The 24,610-nt window shown below is 39.4% G+C and overlaps 1 protein-coding gene across 14 annotated transcripts; it reads left to right on the top strand.

The window, feature by feature from the left end:
* Positions 1-258: 258 nt before the first annotated feature.
* On the top strand, positions 259-23,367 carry LOC115174845 (protein broad-minded). 14 transcript variants are annotated; one of them, XR_003871860.1, is made up of 11 exons: positions 1,059-1,372; positions 3,809-4,619; positions 6,029-6,111; positions 6,225-6,330; positions 6,645-6,706; positions 6,803-7,115; positions 7,543-7,665; positions 9,477-9,566; positions 20,412-20,517; positions 21,284-21,344; positions 23,282-23,367. XR_003871860.1 is itself a non-coding variant. In XM_029733788.1 (4 exons), the coding sequence occupies exons 1-4, from the start codon at positions 9,265-9,267 to the stop codon at positions 21,315-21,317; spliced, it is 282 nt and encodes a 93-aa protein (XP_029589648.1). In that variant the 5' UTR covers positions 7,863-9,264; the 3' UTR covers positions 21,318-21,600. The 14 variants fall into 14 exon arrangements, 1 of the variants encoding a protein (XP_029589648.1); XR_003871854.1 differs by lacking the exons at positions 20,412-20,517; positions 21,284-21,344; positions 23,282-23,367 and adding an exon at positions 259-826 and having other exon boundaries at positions 1,202-1,372; positions 9,477-9,889; XR_003871861.1 differs by lacking the exons at positions 21,284-21,344; positions 23,282-23,367 and having other exon boundaries at positions 20,412-20,852.
* The last annotated feature ends 1,243 nt before the right edge of the window (positions 23,368-24,610 follow it).

Genomic DNA, 24,610 nt, shown 5'->3' with positions numbered 1-24,610 from the left:
TGTGCGCCGCCCTACCCGACTATGTGCAATCATGACCGGTTGTGATACAGCCTGGGATCTAACCGGGGCCTGTAATGACACCTCTAGCACCCAGATGCACCACTCTGGAGCCCAAATGAAAGTCTACAATTATTCCATAGTTGTTCATTTTCTCGAAATAAAAAATTTGTGCCAATGTCTTAAGTAGTTAAACGTTATTACAACAACCTCGTGAAAGTGACAAACAGATACGTTGTCATTTTCGTCACAAACAACTTTATATCGAAGGAGCGCCTTTGATTTGACGACTTGCACATGGGCAGTTCTGCGTGAGATGACCGTTAGACCCGATTACGTGTTTTTACGCATGAGTTTAGCTAGCCAACGCCTTCATGGCCTCGCCTACACGTATGGTTGGAGATTTCGATTAGAGAAGCAGTTTAAAACTGGCCCTTTTTTGCCTGTCTTCATACTGTTCTGTCTTTGATTTGTCTTTTGACAGACTTTCGTTTCCCGGAAGAGAGTGTAAACATGGGGAACCACGTGACATCTAACGGACAGGGATTTAAAGGCACAGGAAAAAGCATATTGCATGAAAACTTTGGTTAAAAATAACAGGAGTAGCTGGACTTTGTTTATCATAATTGTCGGTGTTAACAAACAAAAAAATATGGTGTTTGTTTGCACCCCTTTTCCAAAGTACTGTTACATGTTTCCATGTTTCTGCAGGAGGTTGGAAATTGTTGATAACGATACCGCACAACTATATTGGCTAAATGAGCAGTTCGTACACTGTTTATTACAATGTGATACATTTGCAATGGTTTTGCGAAAATGTTTAACCAAGGTCTGTCATGCAAAGGACGTTATCTCCTTACCTTCGTTTCTAGCAAGCTAACGTTAGCTACCATGTAAACAAACATAACGTCAACTAGCTGCAGTAACGTTACGTGGCAAGACAATGCATGCCCGGGTTTTAATACAATGGCATCGCTTGTCTAGCTATATTTGTTATATTTTTTAATGTTTTCTTCTTAAAACTGCACTGTTGGTTAAGGGCTTGTAAGTAAGCATTTCACTGTAAGGTCTGCACTTGTTGTATTCGGCGCATGTGTCAAATACCATTTGATTTGATTTTAGTTGTTACATTAAAGTAGCACTGTAGCTAGTGAGCAAAGTGAGTTGCCACTGGATAATCTCCATTCTGTGGATATTTCTGCAGAGAAGAGTGAATCAACATTAGGACCATGTCTCAGATCTCAGCTGAGGATGAGTCTGAACTTCAGTCTGTTGAGGCAACTGCTAAAAAGCATCAAGACAGACTCTCAGGTGCATCTACCAATTTAATGTGCAGAGGAAATATTGCTTAATCTGGAGATGGACAAGAACTTCTGTAAGTATGCAGAATTTAATACGTTCTCATTTGCTACAATCAAATCTGTAGTAAATGATATCCATTATTATCTAACGCTTGTTTAATATCCGTCTCTTTTTCAGTTATGGCAACCCCTCGCACCTCTCTGGTTCAGAGGGGTTGGGTTAAATCAGTCCTTCTCAAATAGTGGGGCGCGCCTCCCTGGGGGGGCTCGGAGCGATGCCAGGGGCGCGTGTGACCCCGGGGAACATGCTTTTTTTTTGCCACAGGGAGTAGGGTTTTTTTTGCACCGAACAGAGCACACAGCACAGAGCAGGAGATATGAAGTGCAGATAACAAACCCTTAAGAGACACCATGGAAAAATATTTAACAGGGATGAGAAGAAAGGCGGAGAGAGACGGAGATAATGAGACAAACGTAAGTCTCCCGAAAGCTAAGACGAGGAAATATGACGAAGCGTATGTAGCGCTTGGCTTCACTGTGACTACGGTGGGAGACGAGGAAAGACCGGTATGTTTACTGTGTCTAAAAATGTTGGCAGCGGACAGCGTGAAGCCAAATAAATTAAGGCGTCACTTAAAGACATTACACCCCAATCACGCTGATAAGCCGCTTGAGTTTTTTCAGCGAAAACGTGCCGAATATTGTCAACAATCGTCCCGCTTTGTGAATGTAAACCAGCGAGCACTGTTAGCATCATATAAGGTGGCGTACCAAATTGCTCAGTGCAAAAAACCCCACTCCATAGCAGAGGAGCTGATACTGCCTGCAGCATTAGACATGGTCTCTGTCATGCTGGATGACGCAAGTGCTGCAAAAATAAAAACTATCCCTCTGTCCAATGACACTGTCGCCAGACGTATAAATGACATTGCTAACGATATTAAAGAACAGCTGGTAGATAAACTCAAAGACAAACGTTTTGCCTTACAGTTCGATGAAGCAACTGACAGCAACAAAGACTGTTTATCGCTTATGTACGTTTTGACATGACAAACTCCCTGTGTGAGGATCTACTTTTTTGTAAATATGTCAGAGACAGAGCCACAGCTGAAGAGCTATTCAAAATGCTGGACTGCTTCCTGCATATTTCATCACTGATGGGATTCTTTAAAAAGTACTTCCCTGAAAACAGTTCCCAATATGACTGGGTGAGAGATCCTTTCAATGCACCAGCTCCAACTGGTTTCAGCTCTGCAGAGGAGGACCAGTTCATTGATATGACGTCTGACTCCACATTCAGACTGAGGTTCACATCACAGACACTGAGTGAATTCTGAGTGTAGAGAGGCAGTATCCACTCTTAGGGCAGAGGGCCATTCTTCTTCCTTTTGCAACATCTTATCTTTGTGAGACTGGCTTCTCTGCTGTTGCTGCACTGAAGACCAAGTACAGGTCCCAGCTAAACATTGAGCAGGAGCTGAGAGTTGCAGTATCATGCTTCAAACCCGCTTGGAAAAGCTGTGCTCTGCAAAACATGCTCATTGTAGCCATTAATCCTGACTTCCTCATTTTGATTACAAAAAATCAGCACAAATTGTTTTATTGATTTTTGTTTTATAGGTCAAAATGTTTCATATATTGTGCTCCTGAGTTAATTTTGCTGATCAATTAGAATGTATTATTATTTATTGATTATATTTTATTTTATTTTTCAGTATCAAATGGTCAAAAATGTTTCCAGTTTAAATAAGGCTTGAATTTTTTTTTCTTCAATTTCAGGCAAATTGATGCACTTTAAGTCTTTTCTCTTACAGACTAAAAAACAATTCTTTGTTGTAAGTTGATCTATATTTCTTTATTTTTTTGTTTTCTTTAATGTTAATAAGGATACAATGTTATGCAGAAGTGTACTTATAACAATTTTATAGAAAAATGATACTATTTACAGTCGTGGCGGAGAGTTGGGGGGGCGCGAAATGTTTACTTCTTCCTAGGGGGGGGCGTAACAGAAAATAATTGAGAAGCACTGGGTTAAATGCAGAAGACATATTTCAGTTGAATGCATTCAGTTGTACAACTGACTAGGTATCCCCCTTTCCCTTAGTGTAGACTAGATCTTTCATTGTATTTACCTGTCTCATTTACTTTGTGTAAAATTTCATCAGGTAACAATAATGTAAATTCCTGCACCAAAGCCTGCGATCTTATCCTCCATCGGATAAGATTTGTGATAAGTGCCTAAATGTCCTTTTACCTACTGTACTTTGTTTCTGTGTTTATTAATACATGTGTATAGATGACCTAATGTATATTAACTGTTACCAATAATGTAGATAATGTAATGTACATGACGCAAAAGGAACCACTGTACCATGTCTGACTATGTTTGTTGCTCTACCTGAGTGGTCCACATTGTGGTAAAAACAAATCTGTAATATGTGTTGTAAATTATTGTATCATTGTGGAATGACACTTAAATACATTTCTAACCTCTACTTTGTCATTTATAGATACAAGCAAATGATGCAGACACTGAAGAACACGACGATGGTAGTTGTTGAACCATTGATGAATACATTTGAAGAGGACCAACTGAGAAAGGAGGAGATGCACAGGAAGAGCCAACATCATCAGTCAAACAGCCATTACACAGACAACTGCTCCGACAGTGATTCTTCCTTCAATCAGGTACCATGTTAAATAATAGCCTACAAGTCACTCTTGCAAAGTGAGGATCCACCCAACTATCCATTGAATGGCTTTTTATACACTAACGGACCAGTATCATTATGCTGTATAAACATATATTTTGTTGATCTGGATAAGTAATACTAATATACTTGTAAATCATTACATTATAGGCTTAAGTTGTTTGTGTTGCCTCTGAGTTGAGTTTGCAATCAGTGTCATATATGCTGTCTAATTATAACTCACGAGCACAAAAAAGTGAATGTACAGTAATTACACATTAACTACAGTTGCAAATGTTTTCTTAGGGTTTACTTAGTTATCAAACAATAGCAGCTGCAAGTACTTGCTGAAAGGTTGGACCCTAGTAGGCCTAAAGAGTTAAAAGGATTTCAATATGATTTCTATTCTGTATAATTTGCTAGATTATTACTAGATTGGTAAAAATGTTATTAATTGCGTCCAATGTTGTGTGGTCTCTGAGAGTGACAGTGATGTTGTGTGCAAGTGCACTGGGAGGCCATGCAGGGTCTGTGTGGTGCATAGCCCTCGGATGTGCTGAGCTGTGGGAGTTGGAGCAGCCTGCGTAGGAACCTCTCAGCTGCACTGGCTGACCCAGACCCTGACCTCAGTGTAAGTCACTGAAAAATGCTCACACAAAAGTTGGCACTTATGAGTGGAGTTAACATGCTCTCAGCGAAATGCCTTTCTTATGTAACTTGGAAAGTAATATTAATGTACTACTCAAAGGAATGCAGTCATCCTGGTTTTGCTTATACAACAAAATGTTAAAAGGTAAAGAGCTGGACAGCTTAGTTTGGCAACTGAAGATGTCTCATAGATTAACTCAAAGTAAAGTAGGCCATCTTCATACGGTATTAAACATTGGCAACAACGCTTGGAGGCATCCTTAGAGTAGACATTTAAAATCTCTGTCTTTATACTAGGTCTTTAAAACCCCCTAGAGTCAATTTCCGCACCCCGCGGAAATCGAATAAAAAAAATCACCATAAAAATCTGTCTATTTAAGCTAAAGATATCTGTTTTTTTGCATTGGATCTACCGCACCTGCCAATGTCGCACTTCCGCATCTGCGGTGAAAGGTTACAGAGCTAGGACGGTGTTTGTCAGACCATGAGACATCCCATCTGCGGTGAAAGGTTACAGAGCTAGGACGGTGTTTGTCAGACCATGAGACATCCCATCTGCGGTGAAAGGTTACAGAGCTAGGACGGTGTTTGTCAGACCATGTGACATCCCATCTGCGGTGAAAGGTTACAGAGCTAGGACGGTGTTTGTCAGACAATGAGACATCCCGAAAATCGGTCTTCTCACAAAATCGTCTGTAGCGTCCAAACAGTTTGGTTTACAAAATAATATGGAAAGGTGAGACTCTCACGAACAAATACATGTCGGTTGTTTTGCTCTAGGATGCCCACAGGCCTCACAAGACTTGTCTGAAGGTCCCCTGGTACTATTTGAAAAAATGGATGGAAATATGTATGGAGACTGTTAAGTGCCAAAAATAAGGGTTTAAATACATGTAAAAAAAAAAGCCTGATCTTTCTTATATTTCTCAGATATAGGACAGACACTTCAGAACAAACTTCCTTTTTTATTTTATTTTTGGGACTCTCTGTTGTTCCATGTAGTGAAATCTGTTATTCAAGGCGTTTGTATGGGCAAATAGCAGTAAGGCCAAATAAAAATGTTCATCAAATACTTTTTTATAATATTTTTGATATTTCAAGGGGTCTTAAAATTCAAAATCAAATAGCAAAATGATCTTACGTATGACCTTCTTAAAACAATTCCATAAACCTTAGTATAACCCCTTCCCCCAGCTTAGACAGGGCTTAGAATGTAATGGGCTAAATAGAGTAGGATACTCTAATATAGGAATTCACCCCCTAGGGATTCTGTGTACTCTGTTTTGCAAACAACTTTCGTTTTTTATTGGTCTGATGAACATTTGTCACGCATTGAAATTGCAGAAATTCACACCTGCATGAGTCTTATAGTTTTGTTTATCCTTTATTCAGGGTAAGGTCCTGTGCTTTTTATCAAAAACATTCTTCTCCACTGAATGTAACAAGAGAGATACAAGAGAGATACAACAGTTTAGGTAATTCATTAGTTTTCCCCTATATGTTTCTGAAATGTCTTGTTTCTTTTTCTATTCAAAGTCTGATGTGGATAATGATGTGAATAATGTATATTTTGCCTTCTGACAAATAGCTAAAAGTCTGGAGTCTGACTTCATGTACCTTAAACTGGGGCTCCCGAGTGGCGCAGCGGTCTAAGGCACTGCATCGGTGCTTGAGGCGTCACTACAGACACCCTGGTACGATTCCAGGCTGTATCACAACCGGCCGTGATTGGGAGTTACTTAGGGCGGTGCACAATTGGCCCAGATTCGTCTGGGTTAGGCCCGTATAGGCCGTCATTGTAAACAAGAATTTGTTCTTCACTGACTTGCCTAGTTAAATAAAGGTAAAAAATAAATGAACTGACTGGATCGGTTGGGATTGATGTAAACAGACCGGACATTACCCGTCTTCTAAAACAAGAATGCACCCTCTGTAATGTGATACTTGCATGGCAGTTATACCCATATGAATATGATATAGTTTTTATTGACATTTATTTTTCCACCAGATGAGACTAACGAATGATTTTCAGAAGGAAGTGACAACCTTTTGGATTCGCCACCCAGAAAAGTGAGATGTTCTATTTTACAGTATATTCAGTGATCAGCACTTGCAAAGTAATAGTTTAGTCTAAAATGTAATTTGGTATCTTCTTTGTCTCACTAGGTACATGGAGGAGATAATAGAGTACTTTCTCCTTCCTGTCCTTACACTCTGAACATGGCTTAGGCACACAAGGGTCAGAGAAAGCCTTGCACCTCATTGCCTTACTGGATATCAAAGCCCCATAGTTTAAGAAGTGAGCACAATATTAACCTTGCTTCTCTAAACACTACAAGAAACCAATCCCCCCCACCCATAAGTAGTCTAACCAATTGTCAGTGCTGAGTGAAGATGATGTCAGTCCTGTCTCTTCCAGCACGGTTACTACAGCAGGACCGTGGTCTACAGGCTTCTGGAGATGAAGTACAAGTCTCTGGTGAGTGAGTGACAACTAATCTTAATGGTTCTGTTCTGTGGCAGTGAGAGTGGACTGGAAATGAGGGTGGTGGTGAGATTGATGATGAGCTGATGATTGACCATTCCAGGAATCTCAAGGGTCTGTCTTTGATTCTCCTCCTTCGTGATTAGAAATGAGTTCCCAGTTTGATTAAGATTCAATTCTTTGCCTTTATAGTTATTAAAACCTTGCCATACATGTAATGCTTGCCTTACAGTATGACATTGATGGATGATGAAGACATTACACTTGCTATTCATAGTTATATTCTGAGGTAGAGTTCTGGAAAATATATTAACTTAATTCATTTTAACTTAAAGAAAGTAATTTCCTGGTCTTCAGTTGTCTTTTTTTCTGTGTTTAAAACATCCCTTTGATGATTGTAATGAGTTCTGTTCTATCCCAGATTGTAGCAGCTCTTCAGCAGTGTGTCTATTGAGTCCTGTGACCCATTCATAGACGAGACGGCTGAGGTCATCTACTCTATCGAGAACCTGCACATCACTGAGTTCAACTTTAATCTACATGGGTATTTCTCTATTCTATTTCAATTACATTAAAACCAATATTTACTGTAGCACAACACCAACAATTGACATGTAGGCCAATTTCATATCTAGTTGTTGGAGGTGAAAATGTCTATTTATTTAACCTGTTCTATATCCCTTGAGAACTCGATGCAGGCGCCAGAGGCCACCCCTCACAGCTTGCCTCCATCTCTCCCTATTGACCTAGTTCACACACTTCCTTATCCCACTCTGTGGTGGAGGGTGTTTAGATGCTGAATAAGTCAAGTCTTGTTTAGGCGGACCGTATCAGGAGTTATCAGGCAGCCGCTGGTTTGTTTTCCTCTGTGGTCTTAGTCTGTCCTCCTCTCCAGGCCCAATGGCTCTGCTACTATCTATTGCCAGAGTCGAGGAGTGCTCACATGCACTGATAGAGATGACCACTGTGTATACTGTATAGTCTGGGGAGGAGCTGCATAGTGTTGGTGGGGATGGAGGGAATCACTGACTGGTCAAGCTCAGGTAGTACAGGACTCTTGAAAAGTCTTGAAAAGCCCAGATTGTCTATGACCATGCAATATGTATACATCATTTAGTCCACGATAAAACAAATGGCTTATGTGTGGACTAGAGCTCACTATAATTTTGCTAAATCACTTGTGGTAGGCTATATCATTCTACGGGGTAATTAAGTAAAGGAGACTCTGGTTTATGGAAATACAGAAAGTATTTAAGAATCCCTTAGGTGTTTTGTCATTTGGTTAGGACTGAACATATTACTTATCCTACGCCTGTATTCTAATTCAGACTAGCTTCTCTATTCTCTCCCATGCTAAATCCATTGAGCCACTATTTTTCTCCATACATTGTTTCTCCTGAATACAGTACAAATGTCCACAGCCTCATGTATGACATTGAAGGCCTAGTGAAAAAGAGTTGCTTAATGCCTCTCTATGCTGTATAGTTCTCCTTTAAACATAGGTGTTATTCCCTCCCTGCCTGTCTCCTGAGCCCAGATAGCTGTGTTATCGTCAGAGAGGAGGGAGTATTTCTTCGGAACGTGCCTCGTGTTTTCTGGCGTAGAGTGAGGTTGCGTTCTTGAGCTTGCATTGGATGAGCACAGATAAACTGACCCCATTGTCAGTGATTGCACAAAGGCTTTTTTTTGTCCCTTAAAAATTCGTTACATATTGGAATACGTAACATCAAACACGGTTTTTGTTTTGCAGGACGAAAGATATATACAAAATAGTTGCGTACACAACTGTACACAATTAAGCCCCAGTTTTGGCTCGTTAGTGCTACTTTCAAAATTACTGGCGGAAATTATACAAAACCTTTGTAGTGTCAGCACTGCCCGTTGTGTTTTAATTGTTTTAGCACATGCTAAAAGATAGGTTTGTGAAGAAATTGGATGAAATGACATCAGTATGCTATTTGTTACACATCAGTTTTACCTGATCAGATGTTAATTGGGTCTAGACAGCATTTTATATATTATGTTCCCACTGTTGAATTAGAATCTTGTTTCTGTTCAGGCATTGCTAAAAGTACTCTACACTGCCAAAAAGCTGGAATACACTTATTTTGTTCACTCATTACGTGTGCTATGAAGGCTTCTCATGTACATTAATGGGAGAAAGCTCTTTCCCATCAAAGTGGGGAAACGCAAAGGTATGAGCAGAAATTAAATGTTTTTTTAAACAGTTGTCTTATCTTTTTAGATAGTTTGACAGTTATTTCACAGAAGTCCTTGAGGTACAGCTGTTGCAATCCATTATTCTAGGTTGCCACCCTAACTGTCTGATCAATTTGTAATTTTCCTGTCTTACAGATCCAGTCAGTCTGACAGACCTGGTTGTCATTCTGATTAGCATCATGTACCAGCACCCCAAGCCTCCTCACAGTGACTCGTTACCTGCAGGTGTGGTTCACGTTGCCTCTCCCATCCCTTGACTCACTACAAAGCCTTTATTTACACATGCTGCCCAGCTTCCGATTAAGATTATTAATTAACTATGAAAGAAGGTGTAACGGATACTGTAGTATGTGTCTTAGTTTTTATGACAGCCCTTTATCTCGATATAGTGTTCTAGAGTACACCCACTTTAATTCTGTCAGACCTTTTGTCTCGACTCTAGAGAACACTGTGATACTCACTGAGATGAGACGTAACAAAATCACTGAGATTCACTGGCGTGCCATAACCTTGTATTGAGCCATTAAACATTGTCTCAGTTGGTGACAGCAACGCCTCTTTTATTTCCCCTTCACTTTCTTGACCAACACTACACTATCTTTATTCCAGTCAACAGATCAATAATAATGTACCTTCCCTGTCTCACAGGATATCCTTTGTCTGTGCTTCGTCACTAACTAGTTTACAGCTAAAAACAGCCATATCGTTCGTTATCTTTGTTCAGATAATGATGACTGTTACTTAGGAATTTACGCTGTAGAATTTATGCTGCAATACTACACTGCAGAAACTGAACTGACCCCTGTGGATGTGTGTGTAATCTGTTGATGGTATGACAAGAGTTACATATGCACTGTATGAGTTGTCTGTTTCATTTTGTATTCATTCCGCAATGTGCCCAAAGCCATTTCAATTCGTTTTTGTGTGTCACAGGCCAAATTAAACTCCCCAGAAACTGCACTCATATAGCAGACACTCTCGCAAGAATTGCCACCACGGAGTGAGGATTGTCGCTTTTCTTATATGAAAGAAATCTAGTTTCTGCCGAGAGTGAAGTTAAAACTGACTTTATACAGTACACAAGGTGCTTATTTATTATTATGAATATTACACTTTCAGCATACTAAGTATAATAAGAAAGTATGTAGAAGTTCTTTCTCGTGTACTTACAGATTACAAATAGGAAATTGGCTTGTTAAAGGTCAACTGCAGCTGTTTTTTTGATCTCAATACCAAATCATTTCTGGGTAACAATTAAGTACCTTACTGTGATTCTCAGCAAGAGCAATTTCTCAAGCAAGTGTTTTGATAGGACTGTCTGGGAGTGGTCTGAGTGTGGAGCAGAAAACTGAAATCTAGCTGTTATTGAAATGGATCACTAGCCACTTTAATAATGTTCCATATCTAACATTACTCATCTCATATGTATAAACCGCACTCCACACTATTCTACAGTATCTTAGTCACTTTTAGTCTTAGTCACTTTTAGTCTTAGTCAACGCAATTGTGTTGACATATTGCATCTCCCATTTCATATGTATATACTGTATTGTATTCTATACTACACCACTGACTGTTAAACAGCCATCTCCAGTACATCAGAGGCTGCTGCCTATAGACATAAATTAGCAATCACTGGCCACTTTAATAATATCTCCGTATCTTGCATTACTCATCTCTTATGTGTAAACTGTACTCTATACTATTCTACGGTATCTTAGTCATTTTAATTGTTTGTAAATATTGCTTCACCCATCTCATATGTATATACTGTACTCTATACTATGCCACTATATCTTAGTCCAATGCCGCTCTGACATGTATGTGTATATATTCTTAATTCATTCCTTATTTAGATTTACGTGTATTTTGGGTATATGTTGTGAAACTGTTAGATATCACTTGTTAGATATTACTGCACTGTCGGAGCTAGAAGCACAAGCATTTTGCTACACCCGCAATAACATCTGCTAAACACGTGTACAGTGAGGGGGAAAAAAGTATTTGATCCCCTTCTGATTTTGTACGTTTGCCCACTGACAAAGAAATGATCAGTCTATAATTTTAATGGTAGGTTTATTTGAACAGTGAGAGACAGAATAACAACAAAAAAATCCAGAAAAACGAATGTCAAAAATGATATAAATTGATTTGCATTTTAATGAGGGAAATAAGTATTTGACCCCTCTGCAAAACATGACTTAGTACTTGGTGGCAAAACCCTTGTTGGCAATCACAGAGGTCAGACGTTTCTTGTAGTTGGCCACCAGGTTTGCACACATCTCAGGGGGCATTTTGTCCCACTCATCTTTGCAGATCTTCTCCAAGTCATTAAGGTTTCGAGGCTGACGTTTGGTAACTCGAACCTTCAGCTCCCTCCACAGATTTTCTATGGTATAAAGGTCTGGAGACTGGGTAGGCCACTCCAGGACCTTAATGTGCTTCTTCTTGAGCCACTCCTTTGTTGTCTTCGTTGTGTGTTTTGGGTCATTGTCATGCTGGAATACCCATCCATGACCCATTTTCAATGCCCTAGCTGAGGGAAGGAGGTTCTCACCCAAGATTTGACTGTAAATGGCCCCGTCCATCGTCCCTTTGATGCGGTGAAGTTGTCCTGTCCCCTTAGTAGAAAAACACCCCCAAAGCATAATGTTTCCACCTCCATGTTTGACGGTGGGGATGGTGTTCTTGGGGTCATAGGCAGCATTCCTCCTCCTCCAAACACGGCGAGTTGAGTTGATGCCAAAGAGCTCCATTTTGGTCTCATCTGACCACAACACTTTCACCCTGTTGTCCTCTGAATCATTCAGATGTTCATTGGCAAACTTCAGACGGGCATGTATATGTGCTTGCGGGCGCTGCAGGATTTCAGTCCTTCACGGCGTAGTGTTTTACCAATTGTTTTCTTGGTGACTATGGTCCCAGCTGCCTTGAGATCATTGACAAGATCCTCCCGTGTAGTTCTGGGCTGATTCCTCACTGTTGTCATGATCATTGCAACTCCACGAGGTGAGATCTTGCATGGAGCCCCAGGACGAGGGAGATTAACAGTTCTTTTGTGTTTCTTCCATTTGAGAATAATCACACCAACTGTTGTCACCTTCTCACCAAGCTGCTTGGAGATGGTCTTGTAGCCCATTCCAGCCTTGTGTAGGTCTACAATCTTGTCCCTGACGTCCTTGGAGAGCTCTTTGGTCTTGGCCATGGTGGAGAGTTTGGAATCTGATTGATTGCTTCTGTGGACAGGTGTCTTTTATACAGGTAACAAACTGAGATTAGGAGCACTCCCTTTAAGAGTGTGCTCCTAATCTCAGCTCGTTACCTGTATAAAAGACACCTGGGAGCCAGAAATCTTTCTGATTGAGAGGGGGTCAAATACTTATTTCCCTCATTAAAATGCAAATCAATTTATAACATTTTTGACATGCGTTTTTCTGGATTTTTTTGTTGTTATTCTGTCTCTCACTGTTCAAATAAACCTACAATTAAAATTATAGACTGATCACGTCTTTGTCAGTGGGCAAACGTACAAAATCAGCAGGGGATCAAATACTTTTTTCCCTCACTATGTTAACAAATACAATTTGATATGATTTATTGGCAGAGAGGTTTGGAACTTTTTTTCTTATTGGTCTATTATGTAATTTACAACCTGTTGATGTCACCAGGCAGGCCATACTCTATCCCACCATAACAGGCAGAAATTTCAGCACTCTTTTCAAACAGCTCTTCTAATTGTCTCACGTCAGGTGACGTCACTCCTACCCAACGCTTGTCCCTTAACCGATCTGTCTTGTAGGATGTGGAACTCCTCTCTAAAAATCAAGATTTTGCTCATCCATTTAACACTAGTTCCTTGTTTATTTAACCTTTATTTAACTAGGCAAGTCTGATACAGCCCGGGATCGAACCCGGGTCTGTAGTGACTCCTCTAGCACTGCGATGCAGTGCCTTAGAATTTTAGGATCCAATCAGGATCCAATTTAGAAAATCACCAAAACATTTACAAATATTCTGAAAATCTGTGTAAATCCCTCCGCTCTCGGAAACTATGATGTACTGGCTACTATGGCAAACCATGCTCGATCAGCTGAGCAAATTTGCTCCAGCTAGCAGGCTAGTGCAAGCTTGTTTGAATGGCCATACGGTAGCTAGTTAGCCAGCTTGTTGAAGTTGTACAGCACCAAAATTATGGGACTGTTCTCAGAAATCAGTATGTACTGCATCTGACTCTGACAGTGGGCACTGTGCCTCGCTATTTTGTAACATTTGGCCAACGCGATAATGTCGCGGAGAGCAGTCAGCTGTGCTGTAGAACTAGGCGCACCAATCACGGCAGAACAGATATCATGAAAACTGATTTGTGCATTAGCTAGAACTTCACTAAGCTAGCAAATCTTCTTGCCAATTTTCGATTTTCACCAATACTGATACTACCACCACAAAATACCTTACTAGCTAGATGTAGAAATAGGTAGTGAAGACTTGCTCATAAAAAAAAGGTTTATAGATTTTGGTAAGATTAACTCAGCATTTTTTTGAGGATGAACGGGGGTTCGGTGGCCAACATTTTCTAATGTTAGGACAGCATTTTGTAGCCAAACTTGTTTTTAGCTATCCCATGAGTGTTTGCAAGTTATCAGTGCAGACAGCCGTTGATGTGAGTCAATGCAGTTCTTACACTAAAAGGGCATTGTCATCATTTTCACAGTATTATTTCAACCTCATAGTGTGGAAATATACACAGTACATTTGGAAATTATTCTCACCACTTCACTTTTTCCACATTCCTTATTATAAAATGCATCAAATAGTTTTTTCCCCCTGTAAGGTCTGTCGTCAGGAATGGACCAAGGCGCAGCGGGAATGTGGATACTCATATTTTTAATAAACACAAGTAAAGCATCCACAGGAAAAAAACAATAAACACGACAGGAACAGTTTTGCAGGCACACAAAACGCAGTGCAAAAACAACTACCCACAACCCCAAAGAAAAACACACACCTGTTTATAGGACTCCCAATCAGAGGCAACCAGAACCACCTGCCTCCAATTGAGAGTCCAACAACCAATCTACACATAACACAAAACCTCTGCCACGTCCTGACCAAAACTAATACAATTGCTCCCTCTGCTGGTCAGGACGTGACACCCCCTCATCAATCTACACACAATACCCCATAATGACAAAGCAAAAACAAGGTTTTTAGAAATGTTTGCAAATAAAATAAATGGAAATATTACATTTACATAAGTATTCAGACCCTTTACTCAGTACTTTGTTGAAGCACCTTTGGCAGTGATTACAGCCTCCAGTCTTCTTGCGTATGACGCTACAAGCTTGGCACACCTGTATTTGGGGAGTTTCTCCCATTCTTCTCTGCAGATCCTCTCAATCTCTGTCAGGTTAGATGGGGAGCGTCGCTGCACAGCTATTTTCAGGTCTCTCCAGAGATGTTAGATCGGGTTGAAGTCCGGGCTCCGGCTGGGCCACTCAAGGACATTCAGAGACTTGTCCCGAAGCCACTCCTGCATTGTCTTTCTTGGCTGTATGCTTAGGGTCATTGTCCTGTTGGAAGGTGAACTTTGACCTCTGGAGCAGGTTTTCATCAAGTATCTCTCTTTACTTTGCTCTGTTCATCTTTCCCTCTATCCTGACTAGTCTCCGAGTCCCTTCCACTGAAAAACATCCCCACAGCATGATGCTGCCACCACCATGCTTCACTGTAGGGATGTGCCTTTTGGCAAACTCTGAATGGGCTTTCGTGCCTTTTACTGAGGAGTGGCTCCCGTCTGGCAACTCTACTATAAAGGCCTGATTGGTGGAGTGTTGCAAAGATGGTTGTCCTTCTGGAAGGTTCTCCAATCTGCACAGAGGAACTCTGGAGCTCTGTCAGAGTGACCATTGGGTTTTTGGTCACTTCCCTGACCAAGGCCATTTTCCACCGATTGCTCAGTTTGGCCGGGCGGCCAGCTCTAGGAAGAGTCTTGGTGGTTCCAAACTTCTTACATTTAAGAATGATGGAGGCCACTGTGTTCTTGGGGACCTTCAATATTGCAGAAATGTTTTGGTACCCTTCCCCAGATCTGTGCCTCGACACAATCCTGTCTCGGAGCTCTACGGACAATTCCTTCGACCTCCTGGCTTGGTTTTTGCTCTGACATGCACTGTCAACTGTGGGACCTTATATAGACAGGTGTGTGCCATCTCAAGTATAATCAACGGAAACAGGATGCACCTGAGCTCAATTTTGAGTCTCATAACAAAGTGTCTAAATACTTATGTAAATAAGGTATTTCAGTTATTTTCTTTTTAATAAATTCCAAAAAATCTGTTTCCGCTTTGTCATTATGGGGTATTGTGTGCAGATTGATGAGGGGAAAATGTATTTAATACATTTTTGAATAAGGTTGTAACGTAACAAAATGTGGAAAAGTGAAGGGGTCTGAATACTCTCCAAATGCAGTGTATAAAAAACAGTGAACTCATGTTTTTGACTGCACTGGGCCTTTAATTCTTGATTGTTGATACCAAAACATCAAAGCTTGTTACTTAAAAGTAAACATTTGAGGTGGATCAGGTAATCAATCAGGCTATTTGATCTGTGATCTTCCAGTTCACCCAGAGGTTCCTGGCTAAAGAGCTGCCATTGTTACAGGAGGCAGAGACATCCCCTGGCATGAGCGGGGCCTTCATCTTTGTGTGTCGGCAGATGTACAATACATCTGAATGACTGCAGGTTCTCAGGCTCTATGGCCTGCATGAGTGCATCGCTGCAGCCTGGAAAAAGGTAGTGTTTTCACTCTACCAAAAAGGGAGCAATATTTCCATCATATTACAGTTAAACTAAAGTGCTTTGTTTTGTTGTGAGTTTGGCAATACAAATTGCAGTTATGGGCAGTTCTTTTAGCTAAATCAGACCCAGTGACTCAAAGCATCTGTTCATTGGCTTTGTCGTCAGTAAAAAATAAATATATGCTACCAGTGGTGGGAAAAGTATCACATTTTCATACTTGAGTAAAAGTAAAGATACCTTAATAGAAAATGACTCAAGTACAAGTTAAAGTCACCTAGTAAAGTCTTACTTAAGTAAAAGTTTAAAAAAGTATTTCGTTTTAAATATACATAAGTATCAAAAGTATATGTAAATGTTAAAATATACTTAAGTATCAAAAGTAGAAGTATAAATAATTTCAAATTCCTTATATTAAGCAAACCAAACGGCACAATTTTCTTGTCTTTTAAATTTACGGATAGCCAGGGGAACACTCCAACAAAACATTTGTGTTTAGTAAGTCCTTCAGATCAGATGCAGTAGGGATGACCAGGAATGTTCTCTTTAAGTGTGTGAATTAGACCATTTTTCTGTCCTGCTAAGCATTCAAAATGTAATGAGAACTTTTGGGTGTCAGGGAAAATGTATGGAGTAGAAAGTACATTATTTTCTTTAGGAATGTAGTGGAGTAAAAGTTGCCAAAAATATAAATATTGAAGTACAGATACCCCAAAAAACTACTTAAGTAGTACTTTAAAGTATTTTTACTTAAGTACTTTACACCACTGTATACTACTATATCAAGTTATCGACCAATAAAAGGTTACATTAGCAAAACTTATGATGGAAAGGAATATTTTAGGATATGTTTATCAGCAGTTTTACTAGTTTGATTACTCTTTGCCAGCTAGCACGTATGATATGCTGTTGGCTATCATGAGCCATCATCTACGCCTTTATCAATATTTATTTTTTATTTCACCTTTATTTAACCAGGTAGGCTAGTTGAGAACAAGTTCTCATTTACAACTGCGACCTGGCCAAGATAAAGCAAAGCAGTTCGACATATACAACAACACAGAGTTACACATGGAATAAACAAACATACATTCAATAATACAGTAGAAAAAGTCTATATACAGTGTGTGCAAATGAGGTAAGATAAGGGAGGTAAGGCAATAAATAGGCCATGGTGGCGAAGTAATTACAATATACCAATTAAACACTGGAGTGATAGATGTGCAGAAGATTAATGTGCAAGTCGAGATACTGGGGTGCAAAGGAGCAAGATAAATAAATAAATACAGTATGGGGATGAGGTAGTTGGATGGGCTATTTACAGATGGGCTATGTACAGGTGCAGTGATCTGTGAGCTTCTCTGACAGCTGGTGCTTAAAGCTAGTGAGGGAGATATGAGTTTCCAGCTTCAGTGATTTTTGCAGTTCAGTGATTTTTGCAGTTCGTTCCAGTCATTGGCAGCAGAGAGCTGATATGAATTCAACGTAATCCTTAACCTAACCTTAACATATCAAACTCTACCCTACTAGTCTTCTCTCAAACATAACATGTGAATGAAATATTAACTATTTCACTGGGTGTAGAAAAACATCTGAGCAATCCACTTGCTTTTACCTGAGTCGTCCCTCTAAAATGTTCAGAATCATTTTTTGAGAGTTTACCAAAAAACATACTTTAAAATGGATAGGCTGTGTTTTGTTGATCCCAAACCTCCATCATCCATGGTGTCTCACTTCTCAATTAGAGCTTCTCAACTGCCTTTGCAATTCCCAGAACAACAGTTTAACTTCACAAACCAAACATCATGAACGTTTGAACAAAAGCATCCCACTAGGTACACCACGTCATTTCAACTTGGATAATTGGGTAATATGTGGTTGAGATGTTGGTCAATTATTAGACCTCAGGATAAGACCCAGATGCAGACAGTTCGAAGTATTTATTACAAAAACGTAATCCAGAGCAAAGTCCAAAAGGTACAGAACAGCAGGCAGGGTCAGGGCAGGCAGAGGTCAGTAATCCAGGGCAGTGTCACAAGGTACAGAACGGCAGACAGGCAGAATGGTCAAAACTGGGAAAACTAGAAAACAGGAGTAGGGGAAAACCGCTGGTACGCTTGACAAGACAAACTGGCAACAGACAAGCAGAGAACACAGGTATAAATACACAGGGGATGGGGCATATGGACGACACCTGGAGGGGGGTGGAGACAAGCACAAAGACAGGTGAAACAGATCAGGGTGTGACATCAATGAGATGAAAACCTATATTCAATTTCTCCCACTCAAAATGAGGCAAAAGTTAGTTGAATTCGTAATGTGTTATAACTATGCTTTCAAACATCTAAAGCACAACCAAATTCCAATGTAAAAACAATATTAGATGTTTGGATTAGTTGTCACCTGAAAGCGTTATCACTGTGATTTCAGCCATTTAAAAGGACAGCAAAGTTCAAATGGGAATACAAAGATATTTGTTTATTTATACAACAGGTGAATGTGTTATCACTGTGCTTTGTCTAATAGCAGAACCAAATGACCTGGATTGCAGTTGAAATTAGGTTAAAAGTACATGGTGCAAGTGATCAATGCCGTTCGAGATTCTGCACAGATTATTACAGCAATTGTGAAGATCTCCACAGACCTGCGACGACCTATGTATTCTATCTTTAACATGCACGCTTTATATAATTACATAAGAAGTGTATATTTACAGTAACCTCAAAATGTGGCCATGGATGTTTACCTCATGTTAAGGTTGAATGTTACATTACTTTGTAAAATGGGCTTAACTGTAGGCTATTTACTGGATTACAAAGGAATATTGATTTGTGTTTGGTTGTCAACGCAACCAAATATCAACATTTGAAGGAGATTTATCTTCAATCTGTGCCACTGGCTGAGATGGAGGCATGAATCCAACATCTAAATAATTAATAATTAATAGAACTATCCAAGCAGAAGATACATCTCCTTCAAATGGTGATATTTGGTTGCATTGACAACGGAAAACACTGCAATATCACTAAATATCATTACATTTTAATTCAACCAGAACTTGAAACCCTAGGCCTATTGTATTGTCTATTCTTTGTTTAACCCTGTGTTGAATTGAAACAGTAGCTGTTGATGACTTTGCAAATGCTATATAGGCCTAAATAGTATAATTGATGATACATGAGTGATAAAGTATGGTTAAATTTGATCTGCTCTGTTAAACTTACCCTTTGGAATGAGTTTGATAGCAACATTGAATATATTTAGATATTAAGAGATCTCTCAATGTCATTTTCATAATAGCACATTGGTAATAGTCAGTGGCAATTATTAAAGCTAAACAGGGCTTGGTTAAAATCCTGGATGGGAGACCAAAGGGTAGCTGTAAGTAGATTCTCCAGTAGGAGGTGCTGCCAAGACAATTTTTTTCTTCTTCTGATAGTGGATATAACATTTAAGATCTGACATTTTTAAGGTACGAATTCAAAATATTTTATACAAGGTTTGTCTGTTCAAATTTGGTTACCATGATGACATAATCCTGTGGTTGAAATTTCACCCTCAAAACAACAGTTAATGACTTTTTTCAAATGTATTTTCCATGTAGATTCCACATCACAATACGTTTACAAATTACGTTAAAACAACGTTGATTTATTTTTTTGTATTTTTTTTATTTCACCTATATTTAACCAGGTAGGCAAGTTGAGAACAAGTTCTCATTTACAATTGCGACCTGGCAATTAACCTGTTTGTGCCCAGTGGGATATTGTCCAAGTTCATTATTATGTGAGGGATGTAGTGTGTCAGGCAGACAATGGAGGAGAACAGAGGAGAACTTTCTCCACTCTGCTTATAACTAATCCCTGTGAGCCCTGTGCTCCTATGGAGGAAGGTAGAAAGACTGGAGGAATGAGATTCAGAGCCCCTAATATCACTGCTGAACTCCTCATTATTGCTGTTCAGTGTACAGGTTCGGGGGAGAATTACAAAGGCTCACTCTGAAGTTCTTTTCTCCCTATCAAAGACGAGCTCCCTGTCAGAAAGAGATCCCACCCCGGTTCCCAGAGCCATCTTTGGCACGTCCTCTCAGGAGCTGCAGAATATGTTAGTTTTGTTAGTGTCTCCCCCTGCAGGCAAAGGGTGCTTGTGGATCTATGATAATGATGTTGTGGTTTCATTTTCAGTCACCCTTCTGGCATGTTGTTAAGAAGGATAAATAAGATGGAAAATAATGAGGTTCCCGTCATACTTTCCTTCTGCTGTCTGTTCACACAGTGGTTTGGGAGGAGACTTTCCTGAACTTGAACCTGCTGAACTTTTCTGCCACTCCGAAAGGCCTGCTGCTCCTCCAGCATACTCCAGGTTCACCAAGAAACTACAGGTATTACCATGTTATAGTAAACTCTTATTGCTTACTGGTGAAGTGCATTGAGAAACAACACCATGGTAGGGATGAATAGGCAAAATGAAGTCTACTTCCGTACTTAGTATTTATGACGCTCAGCTATGTACTGTATGTATATCATATGCTGGTACTATTACACTGAATTAGATGTATTAGTCTCTCATTAAGTACTGCCCAGTGTATGCATCTTATACTGCAAACCTCGGCAGAAATCCCTGCTGCTTTAAATGACTAGAATTGTTTACATTCTCTTTTAATTACCTCCCTTATTTTGCTCTGTATTCTAATTAAACTAATCTATTTTTAAATCACACCCTTGTTTTGTAATTAATTAAGGATCTTTACACATTAAATCAATTAGTGTTTACATTTCTAAATGTTTTAAATCTTCCATTTCAGCTTTTAGTCCTATTTTTTTTGTAAATTCCCATTACTTTGATTAATCCACAATAGTGGTGAAAATGTGCTTGGAATATTGTTTTACTTTTATCTTTATATTCTATCAATTGTTTGAGCTAGAGAGTTACATAAAGTCTATTAACATAAATATATTTATACACTTGAGTGGCATTTCAATATTCCAGAGTATAGAATAATGCATCTGGCCTAACTAATGTGTTTCCATTTTAATTATAAACAAATATACTGCACACAAAGAATGAGGAATCACACACAAACCTTTGATTATGCAAGATAGTAAATCGCTTTTGGCTAATAGCAATCATGGCCTACTTTCCTGCAGGCAAGACCATGTGACAAGTTTGGCTACGGTGTGATGGTGACACAGGTAGCAGCAAGCTCAGGTACTAGCTACTATTGTCCTTGTTGTGTTAGCGCTGTATGGTGGATGGTTAAAGGCTGTGTGTGAATGGTAGGTCTATACCAGGGCTGGGCAACATACTGCCCTTTCAATCTGGTTTAGGAAATTATTATTTTGGGATTAAAAACACCCCAGGCCACACTTTAACGTCTAAAACTAGATACAAAAAGTATATAGAAATTCTAATGGACCTACAGTATACGTTTTCAAATAATTGCCCTTTTTCTGGACCGCAAATTTATTTTGACTAACAAATCCAACCGAGAAATTGTGAAATCCCGATGTGGCCCTCGAGATAAAATGATTGCCCAGTCTTGGTCTATACCATATTCAGACAAGATAGGAACCAGCCCAGCCATAGATAAAAATGACAGACACCAGACCTGCAAGAATGACAATGTGGGTTTTTAGATCTGTTTTGGAATGATTTATTCCCTAAATGAAATAATGGTATCTGACAGATAAATATCCTAGCTCTTGTTTTCTGATGTTTTATTTAAATCCAGTCTTTTGTATTCACTAAAATACAGGAAGTAATCTACTCATATATTCACAGTTTGTATTTGTATGTATTATGGATCCCCATTAGCTGCTGCCAAAGCAGCAGCTACTCTTCTTGGGTTCCATCAAAACAAAGGCAGTTTATACAATTTTAAAAACATTACAATACATTCACAGATTTCACAATACACTGTGTGCCCTCAGGCCCCTACTCCACCACTCCCACATATCTACAGTACTAAATCCATGTATATGTATAGTAGAGATTGACATGCATATTATTAATATTAGCTCTCTGTGTACATCCAAGGGCCAGCCGTGCTGCCCTGTTCTGAGCCAATTGCAATTTTCTGAGCCAATTGCAATTGTGGCACCTGACCACACGACTGAACAGTAGTCAGGGTGCGACAAAACTAGGGCCTGTAGGACCTGCCTTGTTGATAGTGTTGTTAAGAAGGCAGAGCATCGCTTTATTATAGACAGACTTCTCCCCATCTTAGCTACTACTGCATCAATATGTTTTGACCATGACAGTTTACAATCTAGGGTTACTCCAACAGTTTAGTCATCTCAACTTGCTCAATTTCCACATTATTTATTACAAGATTTAGTTGAGGTTTAGGGTTTAGTGAATGTTTTGTTCCAAATACAATGCTTTTAGAAATATTTAGGGCTAACTTATTCCTTGCACCCACTCTGGAACTAACCGCAGCTCTTTGTTGAGTGTTGCAGTCATTTCAGTCACTGTAGTAGCTGACGTGTATAGTGTTGAGTCATCCGCATACATAGACACTAGCTTTACTCAAAGTCAGTGGCATGTCGTTAGTAAAAATTTTAAAAGCAAGGGGCCTAAACAGCTACCCTGGGTAATTCCTGATTCTAACTGGATTATATTTGAGAGGCTTCCATTAAAGAACACCTTTTGTGTTCTGTTAGACAAGTAACTCTTTATCCACATTTTAGCAGGGGGTGTAAAGCCATAACACATGTGTTTTTCCGGCAGCAGACTATGATCGATAATGTCAAAAGCTGCACTGAAGTCTAACAGTTGGTGTTCTGTGCATCACTTTGAGGGTGATCTATCAATATGTCAGTCCTCTGATACCCCTACAGCAATACACACTGTCTGTAGCAGATGTGAATGTAATTGTCATCCTTTTGTTGAGAAGAAATCGGTTATTTACATGCAGAATAAATCTCTAGAGACTGATTGAGTAAATCTCTATAGTCCAAATTCCTTATTTTCACACTCCAAATCATTTTTAATCCATTTGAATAGATAGAATGTAGGAAAGAAACAAAAACAATTGCTGCACCCTGACCTTGTCATGAAACCAAACTAATGTAATCTTGACCTTAGTTTTTCAGAACAATACAATTATGTCTTAATGTTTTGCCCTGACCCCTCCTGCTCCCCAGTCGTTCATGTCCATGGTCAACCTCCTGTCCTCCCCCCATGCTGGTGGGAGCTCTTAGGACAGCAGCCTCTGCCCAATAAGGCTGAGTACAACCTAAGGGAGATTCCCATCTCCCTCACAGTGAGTCTTGACGTCAACACTGACCCTCACACACTACGAGGAGAATGCTTGACTTGTCATATGTATGACTCCTAGGTTGGATACGGTTTACATTTAACTTTTTAATTTTTTTTTACATTTTAGTCATTTAGCAGACGCTCTTATCCAGAGCGACTTACAGTAGTGAATGCATACATTTCATACCATTTCATGTATTCTTTTTTTACATTTATTTTTATATATATATTTATTTTTTTGTACTGGCCTCCCGTGGGAATCGAACCCACAACCCTGGCATTGCACACACCATGCTGGCGTTTCACATCAGTTTGTTCAGATGATGCTACCCATAAATAACATGGGTTGTTTAAAATATGTGAAAATGTGAAAGAGAAGAATGTTTAGTTTAGATTATGCAGCCAATATGAAAGATAAGGTGGTACTTTGAAACGTGGTTGCAGTCCCAGGTTCTACCATAGGAGGGCATACTTACACTGTGTGCAAACAGGACTATCGTAATGTAGTTCTACGTGTGCTTCTACAGGCAGCCAAATCAATAACTACTGCACGTTATCAGTGTTTAGGTAAGAATTCATTATCTACCTTTCACATCATCACAATCTTTCCATCCTTTTCACTCTGTTGTGTTCCTCTTTGCCACAGGATTTGATTGATAGGCTGATTGCTGTGAATTCAATGTGAAAATTCATTCACTTTTCAACTATGAGCAATCTCACACGTTTGGCCTGAGGTAAGATGAATTCTGTTCTCCGATCTTCCTTTCAGAATGAATGGGGAGCAGGAGCACAAAGGCACAGCAGCACATACACTGTGTGGTTTACCATCTGATTAGCCTGTTGTGTCGCATTCATACATCCTTCATCCATTGATCAATATGAGATTGACTCTTTGCTTTATGCTATGATTAAACCACATGGACTGCCTGATATAATAATTCCGCTATATGAAAAGAGCTATTCTCAGAATTGAGCCGTGTCTATTTTATTTTTCTCTGAAAAGCATTCTTAGTTGAATTAAGTAATGCTGCGCTGAGTCACTCTTTTAGACACAGAGAAGACTCATTAATATAACACTAATGCATTTACAACAGATAAGACCCCACCATGGCTATTAAAGCTACCACAAAGGATGTTCTTATTTTTTTGTAATTTCTTCATTCTTAACAAGATTTGATGTGAACATTTATTTTGCTTATATTGCTCACATATTT

The sequence above is a fragment of the Salmo trutta genome, chromosome 35 (genome assembly GCF_901001165.1).
Source record: "Salmo trutta chromosome 35, fSalTru1.1, whole genome shotgun sequence".
Classification (NCBI taxonomy): Eukaryota; Metazoa; Chordata; class Actinopteri; order Salmoniformes; family Salmonidae; genus Salmo; species Salmo trutta.
This window is presented reverse-complemented; position numbering and strand designations above follow the sequence as displayed.

Bases quoted from the DNA above. Each gene is read 5' to 3' on its own strand.
- LOC115174845 (XM_029733788.1), top strand. From the start codon at position 9,265: ATGTACATTAATGGGAGAAAGCTCTTTCCCATCAAAGTGGGGAAACGC. The intron at 9,317-9,476 runs GTATGAGCAGAA...CCTGTCTTACAG, and splicing joins CAAAGTGGGGAAACGCAAAG to ATCCAGTCAGTCTGACAGAC. The intron at 20,518-21,283 runs GTATTACCATGT...ACTTTCCTGCAG, and splicing joins GGTTCACCAAGAAACTACAG to GCAAGACCATGTGACAAGTT.